This window comes from Camellia sinensis, chromosome 7 (assembly GCF_055761805.1).
Source record: "Camellia sinensis isolate YWXY chromosome 7, ASM5576180v1, whole genome shotgun sequence".
Classification (NCBI taxonomy): Eukaryota; Viridiplantae; Streptophyta; class Magnoliopsida; order Ericales; family Theaceae; genus Camellia; species Camellia sinensis.
In genome coordinates, this window is record NC_138967.1 from 1,387,276 (window position 1) to 1,398,020 (window position 10,745).

General features: G+C 40.0%; 1 protein-coding gene across 1 annotated transcript; it reads left to right on the forward strand.

The window, feature by feature from the left end:
• The first annotated feature begins 1,653 nt into the window (after positions 1 to 1,653).
• LOC145794939 (uncharacterized) lies at positions 1,654 to 10,426 on the forward strand. The gene is made up of 3 exons (XM_082877333.1): positions 1,654 to 1,681; positions 1,895 to 2,292; positions 10,304 to 10,426. The coding sequence occupies exons 1-3, from the start codon at positions 1,654 to 1,656 to the stop codon at positions 10,424 to 10,426; spliced, it is 549 nt and encodes a 182-aa protein (XP_082733459.1).
• The last annotated feature ends 319 nt before the right edge of the window (positions 10,427 to 10,745 follow it).

Consider the following 10,745-nt stretch of genomic DNA (forward strand, 5'->3'; position numbering starts at 1 on the left):
GCGGGAAAAGTGACGCTCGAGCGGGAAATGCGTGTATCTAGTACTTTGCATGTGTTTACAGTCCGCTCGAGCGGGGTAATGCACGCTCGAGCGAGGACTTGTGTGTCACGCTCAAGCGGGTATCGAGCGCCCATCGAGCGTGAATTTCGTGCATCCAGTACTTTTACTGTAGCTTGCAGTCCGCTCGAGCGGAGTAATCCACGCTCGAGCGGTGTAATCCACGCTCGAGCGGATTCCTTTTGTCTACATGTCCGCTCGAGCGTAGAAGAACAAGCTCAAGCGGGACCCCTGTTTCAGCAAAATTTTGAAAAGTGTCATAAAATGCATCTTTGCATCCTCATTTCATCCTAGGCATTCCTAAGCCATGTTTAAGACTCTATAGTGAAGGTAAGAGATTAGAAACACACTAAGAACTATCGACATAAGTTTTTTACAATTAGAACGTGTGTTTCAAGTGTGCATTTGTTATGTGTTGTGTAGGTCACGTGCCACGTACCGTTTGACCAAGTCTGCTCTGTCTGTCTGTTTCAAGTCCCACTGTGAGTAATAACTCTGTAAAGTTATGTTTAACCTAAGTATTTTCTGACTGGTATGGTATAATCTGTTTTCTGAAATGCTATCTTACTAATGATGAATGAATGTCCAATTTTCTTAAAAGTATTTGTGGCACCCTTAGTTCACGTGGCTCTCGCCCGGGGGTAACAATACCGCGGCCAATCTGCACATGGCCCTTGCCTGGAGGTAACAATACCATGGCTACTTGCGCGCAAGATATGGACCCTTATGGTCGTTGGTACCAACTATGTATGTGGGTCTCTGGACCAATCTGATCTGATAGCTAATGGGTGTACCACGTATGATCTTATGCGAAATCTGAATATGAAAATGTATATGAATCTATTTCTGTTCGAAGTTTGGTTATGCTCTGATTTAAATGCTGAATTCTAACTTGTGCTGGACATCATTCATATAACCCCTTTACTCTGTTATTATTTACTGGGCTTTCGCTCACAGTTTATATTATGTATGTAGGTGAGCCGGCACATGACTAGGGCCAGAGTTGACGGCCTTTTGTACTGTTTTTGTCAGCCAACCGTTGTGCCTCCTAAGGAGGTTCCGATCGAAGTCTAATGCCATGGCTGTTTTCTTTTGTTTTCATGCTAGTCTCTGTAATTGTTTGTAAAGTCAGATCTTGGGAAGTTCACCTCTGTAAATATTTTGTAAATATTGTGTATTTGGACTGGCATGTTTATATATCTAATAGTAAGTTTTGAAATGTTCCGTCCCATGTACGTTGTCACAGCTCATTGGACCTTGTCTATTTTGTATTATTGCTTCCGCAGCCCCTTACTACTTGATAATCTGTTTAGAGGCCTTTGGTAATCCACGGATTACTGGCCGGTTACGGTACTAAACCCATAGAAGCGGGTTTGGGTCGTGACAGAGTGGTATCAGAGCACGTGTTCTACCGCACACACAGGTCCGTATGAGCTTAGGATGTCCTAGTAAGAGTTAGGGCATTCCATCTGTATGTGTGAGTGTGTGGTAATGCAACTGAATATGAAAACTGAATGTACATTTGAATCAAATGAATTGAAGGAAACGAATAAGATTATGCCTGTGTTTATTATCATTTGATGTCTGTATAGTAAGATGGAGAATGCAAGGGGAAGTGGTGAAAGTGAGTCTTCAGAGGCTCGCATGGGCTGAATGGAACAGATGTTAGCAGCATTGACTGAAGCCTGGACACAACAACAGAGACAACAACCTTTGCCCCCTCCGCCTCCACCAACACAAGCCGAGACAGATAATAATGACATCATCAATCTGACACATATATTCATGAAAATGAAACTGCCAACGTTCTATGGTGGAATTGAACCTTTGAAAGCAGAAACGTGGCTACTTGAAATTGAGAAGTTGTATGAAGTGTTCCCTTGTACCGAAACTCAGAAAGTCCTCCTAGCCACTTACACTCTGAAAGATGAAGCTCGCAGGTGGTGGTTACTGATCCGAAATGGCAATGGGAATATGACATGGGCACAGTTTAATGTTATCTTCTACGACAAGTACTTTCCCCAATATTTCAGGGATCGGAAAGCGTCAGAATTCCAAGAACTTAAACAGGGAAGAATGGCTGTAGCAGAATATGAATCCAAATTCACTGAGTTGGCACGTTTTGCTCCACATATGGTGGATACTGATTACAAGAAAGCACGGAAGTTTGACGGAGGGCTGGACCTAGAAATATTTGACCGAGTGGGTGTCCTAAAGTTACCCACTTATGTGGAGGTACTTGACAGGGCATTGATGGTAGAAGCCACAATAGCGGCTAAGAAACAAACTACAACACCAACAACAGAATAGAGAAGAAAGAGAACTGGATTCATTTTCAAGAAAGGCCGGTCAATTTCGAAGAGGCAATATACAGGATCCTCCGGTAGCTCTAGCCAAAGTAGCGGATCTAATCCAAACTGCCCCGACTACGGAAAGAAGCACATGGATGCCTGTTATCGAGCATCAGGTGCGTGTTTTCGCTGTGGCAAGACTGGCCACATGGTGAGGGATTGCCCGATGTGATCCAATGAGGTTAACCGTCCTATGACAAGTTCCATCGGGTCTGTTTCCACAGCAAGACCAAATACAAGGGCCGATGTTAGAGGGAATGCAAATAATGAAACATTAAGGCAAGGGAGAGTGTTCGCCTTAGTGCTTGGTGACGTACCCAACACCTATACTGTGGTGTCAGGTACACTCTCTGTATGTTCTCAAAATGCATGCGTACTGATAGATTCTGGTTCTACACGTTCCTTTGTATCGCATGCTTTTTCTCGAAAATTGACTAGACCACTAGAACAAATGACATATGTGTTATCTGTATCCACACCGTCTGGGGATTCTATGATGTGTACTCATGTTTATCCGGCGTGTGATATTATTATTGGTGATATGGTGTTATATGTGGATTTGTTACCCTTGGATATTAGTCATTTTGATTGTATTTTGGGGATGGACTGGTTGACTAAATACTGTGCTACCATTGACTGTGCAAATAAAACTGTTGTGTTTAGACCACCGGGAATTCCTGAATTTACTTTTACTAGAAATGGGGTAGTTCCTCCCCCGTATTTGATTTCGGCTATGAAAGCTATAAAACTCCTTAGGAAGGGATGTAGGGGTTACCTGTGTTGTATACTGACTGCATCATCTAACGGTACTACTGTAGAAACAATCCTTGTTGTTTGTGACTTTCCTGATGTGTTTCCAACTGACTTACCTGGGGACTTAGTTGATAGGGAGATTGAATTCACTATTGAAGTGTTTCCGGGGACACAACCTATTTCCAAGACTCCCTATAGAATGTCTACCTTTAAATTGAAAGAATTGAAAACCCAACTATAGGAACTGTTAGATAAGAAATTTATTCGTCCAAGTACTTCACCTTGGGGTGCTCCAGTTTTGTTTGTCAAAAAGAAGGATGGATCTTTGAGATTGTGTATAGACTACCGAGAACTGAACAAAGTGACTATCAAGAATAAATACCCTCTACCCTGAATAGATGACTTGTTTGATCAACTTCAGGGTGCCCAAGTGTTTTTCAAAATTTACCTCAGGTCCGGGTATCATCAACTAAAGGTTAGAGCTGAGGACATAGAGAAAACTGCATTCCGAACTAGATATGGACATTATGAGTTTTTAGTAATGCCGTTTGGGATGACCAATGCACCTGCAGCTTTCATGGACCTAATGAATATGGGGTTTAAATCATATCTGGATGACTTCATTGTTGTATTTATTGATGACATTTTGATTTATTCTAAAGACAGGGAAGAGCGTGAGAACCATCTAAGAACCACCTTGCAGATTTTGAGAGAAAAGAAATTGTATGCTAAATTGTCCAAGTGTGAATTCTGGCTTGACAGTGTGGTATTTTTGGGACATGTAATAAAAAAGGATGGAGTTTCTGTCGACCCTCAGAAAATTGAAGCCGTTGTGGATTGGCGCCAAGATATGTTGGACCTTATTGAGTCCTCGAAAAGATCAATCTGGTATCGTATCGGGTAGCCTTGCCTCCAGTAATGGAACATATGCATAACGTCTTTCATGTATCGATGCTACGAGAATATTTGAGAGATCCACTCCACATCATTGAACCGACACATGTGCTTTTGAAAGATGACTACACTTATGAGGAAAGACCTATCCAGATTGTGAATCGCCGGATCAAAAGGTTGAGAAATAAAGAAATACCATTGGTAAAAGTTGATTGGCAAAACCACGGAGGAACCTATGCAACTTGGGAAACCGAGGAAGACATGATGAAGAGATATCTGGAATTGTTCCCATTGGACCCAATGTTGATTCAGAATTAAGGTAATTCGAGTTTGGAGGACCAAACTCTTTTAAGGGGGGAAGACTGTAATGACCCCCACCTCCGATTAATGCTAATTCATGATTAATTATGCTTAACAGTAAATTAGGAAGGATTTGGGATTTATTTGCACGTGTATTGCATTATTTAAGTGTTTTTATCTGTTTGCCATAAAATGATCTATTTATGTCTTTGACTTTAAATTGCGAATTGAAAGCCTTATCGGCGTCCGAATCAGAAACTGACTTGATTTATGTGCTAGTTAGGATTTATAGAATTTTATGGTAGGTTTAATTAAAATTCGGTTCGGGGCAATTAAATTAGATTAAATAACGTTAAATTACATTAGTCCAATTATTTACGAAATTGCCCTTGAGTGGGCCACTACCTAAGACTATGTTGAAACCTTATTACACTTGATCATACAACATTTACTCAGCCACTTTAAAGACAAAACCGTGAGAGAGAGAGAGTGAGGGAGGAATTGAATTCATCTAGAGATTAGCTTGGAGAACTTAGGAGAATTGAAGGAGGATTGCATGTTTAAGCTTCCACACTTGAAATTGAAGACATAAGGTAGAGAATTCATCTTCTCCATTGTGATTTTGAGTTACTTCTTGCATGGTTCATGATGAACTAGAGTTTAGAGTCAAGTTTTTGTTCTAAATGTTGAATTGAGTAGGAATTCTTGCATGGATGTATACGTTGTTGAGTTTTGAGGTTGTTTTCATGAAAACTTTCACATGCATGTTCATATTATGGTTCTAGTTCATGATTTCCTCATATTTTTGAAAGGATTGGCCCATTTGATCTTGTGTTTGGAGCCTTAACTTCATTTAAGCTCATGCTTGTTGCATATACATCATGTTCTTGAGTATTATTGAAATTGTGTTCAATTGACTTACCTTTGGGCTTGATTTTACAAAATTGATCTTCAAAACATGTCATACTATGAGTTTACAAGAGTTTTCCAGAAAATTAGCCCAAAAGGATCGAATTTGATGCATTGTAGTTGAGTTTTGAGCTTGAGGTTCAAATCTAGAAATTCTAGATTTTGGACTCACGCTGGAGCGGGGAACTCTACGCTCGAGCGTACATACTGAGTTCATGCAGTACGCTCGAAGAGGGAAAGTAACGCTCGAGCGGGAAATGCGTGTATCTAGTACTTTGCATGTGTTTACAGTCCGCTCGAGCAGGGTAATGCACGCTCGAGCGAGGACTTATGTGCCATGCTTGAGCGGGTATCGAGCGCCCATCGAGCGTGAATTTCGTGCATCCAGTACTTTTACTGTAGCTTGCAGTCCGCTCGAGCGGAGTAATCCATGCTCAAGCGGATTCCTTTTGTCTGCATGTCCGCTCGAGCGTAGAAGAACACGCTCGAGCGGGACCTCTATTTTAGCAAAATTTTGAAAAGTGTCTTAAAATGCATCTTTGCATCCTCATTTCATCCTAAGCATTCCTAGGCCATGTTTAAGACTCTACAGTGAGGGTAAGAGATTAGAAACACACTAAGAACTATCGACATAAGTTTTTTACAATTAGAACATGCGTTTCAAGCGTGCATCTGTTATGTGTTGTGTAGGTCACGTGCCACGTACCGTTTGACCAAGTCTGCTCCGTCTGTCTGTTTCAAGGCCCACTGTGAGTAATAACTCTATAAAGTTATGTTTAACCTAAGTATTTTCTGACTGGTATGGTATAATCTGTTTTCTGAAATGCTATCTTACTAATGATGAATGAATGTCCAATTTTCTTAAAAGTATTTGTGGCACCCTTAGTTCACGTGGCCCTCGCCCGGGGGTAACAATACCGCAGCCAATCTGCATTTGGCCCTCGCTCGGGGGTAATAATACCGCGGCCAATCTGCATGTGGCCCTTGCCTAGGGGTAACAATACCATGGCTACTTGCGCGCAAGATATGGACCCTTATGGTCGTTGGTACCAACTATGTATGTGGGTCTCTAGACCAATCTAATCTGATAGCTAATGGGTGTACCACGTATGATCTTATACGAAATCTAAATATGAAAATCTATATGAATCTGTTTCTGTTCGAAGTTTGGTTATGCTCTGATTTAAATGTTGAATTCTAACTTGTGCTGGACATCATTCATATAACCCCTTTACTCTGTTATTATTTATTGGGCTTTCCTTCACAGTTTATATTATGTATGTAGGTGAGCCGGCACATGACTAGGGCCAAAGTTGACGGCCTTTTGTACTATTTTTGTCAGCCAACCGTTGTGCCTCCTGAGGAGGTTCCGATCGAAGTCTAATGCCATAGCTGTTTTCTATTGTTTTCATGCTAGTCTCTGTAACTGTTTGTAAAGTCAGATCTTAGGAAGTTCACCTCTGTAAATATTTTGTAAATATTGTGAATCTGGATTGGCATGTTTATATATTTAATAGTAAGTTTTGAAATGTTCTGTCCCATGTACGTTGTCACAGCTCATTGGTCCTTGTCTATTATGTATTATTGCTTCCGCAGCCCCTACTACTTGATAATCTGTGCAGAGGCCTTTGGTAATCCACGGATTACTGGCCGGTTACGGTGCTAAACCCATAGGGGCGGGTTTGGGTCGTGACAATTGGGCCCGAGGCCATTTTGTTATTGTGATTGGACCCGAGGCCGTTCTGTTATTATGATTGGGCCCAAGGCCATTTTGAAATGTATTGATAAAAAAGACACATACATGTGTTACGTACACGCTTTACGTTTTGCAAGGCACACGCTCGTCTATATGCTTTAGTACATTATTATTATTCATTGTGCCTAGCTCATTCGGTATTCATGTATGTTTTGTAGGTGGTCAGCTTGGAGACTAGCCTTAGGTCACTTTCAGGCGCCTTTTTGTGGAATTTTTTGGTTAAGCCCAAGTGGAGTTGTTTGTTTTTTATGGAGTTTAGTGCCATATTTTTTGTAATTTATTGAACATTTTATGGTCATGTAATTTTTGGGTTATTAACCGTTTGTACATATACCTGTCTTGGACTGTAATTATATCTGAACAGCGCATGTGAACTTCTCCGGTTCTCCGGTTAAGGGAAGTTATGTAATGATCCTGTCATATACGCACAGCTCGATGGACGTTGTATTATTTACTTGCTTTCGCTTTAGGCCCCTTTGTTGAATAAACTATATTATTTGATTTTGATTTGAGGCGCAATTACAAGCCGGCCATGTCCTGAACTTTTAAGAACAGGTTTGGGTCGTGACAGTTGGTATCAGAGCACGAGTGAACATCTCACACACGTGTCCAATGGGCTATAAGAAGTCTAGAAAAGACTTAGGTTGTATGCATAATGTTTTCTATGTTGTGAATATCGTATGAAAGATGACAAATGATCATTGCCTATATACACTTGTGTCTCTTCTTGCCACGACCCAAACCCGCCCCTATAGGTTTAACGTCGTAACCGGCCAGTAATCCTTGGATTACCAAAGGCTTCTTAACAGAATAATATTTAATTGGGGGCTGCGGAAGCAAATATACCAAATATGAATAGTCCATAGAGTCGTGCAAATATACATAGGACATAAATTTGAAACCTTATATATAATATATTCATATATGTGACATCATGATGCATTGGTCTTCATCACATTTGATACAGTTGTAGCCCAAAAAGGAAAATGGCTTTTTTACACAAAACAAAAGACTTGTTCGCATTACAAACAAAAATATAAGGTCTTTACTATTGCCACTTATACTTGAGTTGATCACATCAGAGAACCTCCTTTGAGGCACAACGGTTGGCTGACAAAACAGAGATGCCAGATCCTCAACTTTAGGTCTGGTCACGTGCCTGATTACTTATATACATAATATAAATAGTGAGTGGAAGCCCAGTGAATAATAATAGAGTAAAGATTTTAATGAATGATGCCCAGAACAAATTTCAAATCTTGTAGCAAATCATAATCATAATCAGGTTTATAGCAGAAACAGAGTCATAGTCTTATTCATATTCAAATCATGTGTAGTACGTCTATTAGCATAAACATGTCTTTTTGGTCAACCATATCAAGTTCCAAAAGGAACCTTCGGTACCGGGTAACATATCTCATACATCAGCCACAATATTGTTTCTCCCGAGCGAAGGCCTGTGCCACGGTATTGTTTCCCACGAGCGAGGGCCTAGGCCACGGTATTATCTCTCGGGATAGGTCCTTATGACCATAAGCCATAGTATTTATGTCCCCTGGACGAGGGCCTCTACTAAGGATACCACAATTACATTTCAAAGAAAATTGGACAATCATTCATTCATACAAAATATAGCATTTCGAAAAACTGATCATTTCATATCATCAAAAAATAATTAAAGTCAAACATAACTTTACAGAGTTATTACTCGCAGATAACCAGTGGCTCCAAATAGACGAGTAGAGTAGGTAATTCACTTAACTTGAGGCGCATGACCTACATAACATGACAGATACATACATTGAAACACACACTCGAATTGTAGATAACTTATTTCATTTGTCCTTAGTGTGTTTCTAGCCTTTATCCTCAGTATAGTGTTTTAATCTTGGCCTAGGAATGCCTAGAATGGCATGAGAATGCAAAAAAATGTACTTGAAGACATTTTTCAAAACTTGCTGAAAACAGGGTCCACGCTCGAGCGTAACTTCCTTCACTCTAGCGGTCTGCAAACTTTGACAAAAGTACTGGTTGCTTGATTTTCACGCTCAATGGACGCTTGATCCTCGCTCGAGCGTGAGACTCGGACCTTCGCTCGAGCGTGACTTTTGTCGCTCGAGCGATCTGCAAAACATATAAACTTCTGGAAGTATGCATTTCACGCTCGAGCGGGCTTCTAGTCGCTCGAGTGGAAATGTAAGATCACAGAGTCGCCACTCGAGCATAGAATCCGTCGCTCGAGCGGAGAGGCAAAATCTGGGATTTCCAGATTGCTCTCCTTGGTTCAAACTCGAATTCAGCCTAATCAAAACATAGCTCTTGACCTCAAAACTTGAGAAAACACTTACAAACTTACAAAACATGAAGAATTAAGGATTATTTAGCAAAATCAAGGTCCAAAAGTAAGTAAATTGGCCAAAATTCAACTTGAAACTTCAAGGACATGATATGAACTTGTCATGCATATATTGACTTGAGTTCTTAGTTTCCAAAACATGATCAAATGAGGTCTAATGGTGAGAAGTGTTATGAATTCTTCAAACCATGCTAGAATTACAACATGCATGTGAGAAAAGCTTTGACAACAACTTTAAAATGCTATGAAACATGTATGCATGTATGGAATGACTTAGCTTTCTTCAATTCTAGCTCAATTCCCATATGAATTCATCTATTTCATTTGTATTCATGTACTAAATGACTCAACCCAAGCTTGTAAAGTTGAGCTCTTACCTAGGCTACTTAATTGAGCTTCACTTAATCAAAATCTTGAGTAATTCTCCAAATCTCCTAGCAATGGCCTTCTCTACTTCAAGTTTGGCCCCAAGTTCTTTAGTCTCTCACTCTCTCCCATGTTGAGCTCAAAGATGAGGGAATGAGGGTGTCAAAAATGTGTAAGAAGAGGTAAGGATGGCCTTATATAGGCTTGGGCATAAGTGTAATTATTTATTGATCAAGTTAATAAAGTAGACATTAAATTATTTTAATTTAATCGTTCCAAACCAAATTTCAATTAAATCTACCTTGAAATTCTAAAAATTCTAATTAACACATAAATCAAGTCAATTTCTGAATCGGATGCCAATAAGGCCTTCAATTCGCAATCCGAAACAGAAACATGAACAGATCTTTCTACGTTAAACAAATATAAACACATATAATGCAATATATGATGCAAAATTTCACTTTAATTTCTTTTTAGATACAATTAAACATGGATAAACGTTAACTATGGGTCGGATTGTTACACTTCTTGTGTGTATTATAATCCTTTGATATGTAGATCATGGAGAGGACAAGAATGGATGATATGAAATACTCTACCTCTGCACAACTGGATTGGTTGGAAATGATGATTGCGGACATGGCAGAAACTATGAGACAGCAACAAGAGCAGCAACAGTAACAACCACCACCGCCACCAGTGCTTGTACCACCACCAGTAGTGCAAGACCATCAAGCTGAGGACCAATTTGCATTGACAAAAGAATTTAAGAAGATGAAACCGTCATCGTTCAAGGAGGCATTGAGCCAATGAAACCTGAGGCGTGGGTATTAGGTATATAGAAGTTATTTGAAGTCTTTCCGTGCACAGAAGCACAAAAGATACAGCTTGCAGCTTTTACCCTTGAAGACGAAGCACAGAGATGGTGGATGCTCACTCAAAATGAACATCAAGGTTTGACTTGGGCTCAATTTTTGGAGCTCTTTTATGATAAGTATTT

Coding starts and splice junctions, on each gene's coding strand:
- LOC145794939 (XM_082877333.1), top strand. CDS start 1,654: ATGGAGAATGCAAGGGGAAGTGGTGAAA. Junction 1,682..1,894: donor TGCAAGGGGAAGTGGTGAAA/GTGAGTCTTCAG, acceptor CTTTGAAAGCAG/AAACGTGGCTACTTGAAATT. Junction 2,293..10,303: donor AGTTACCCACTTATGTGGAG/GTACTTGACAGG, acceptor TTTGATATGTAG/ATCATGGAGAGGACAAGAAT.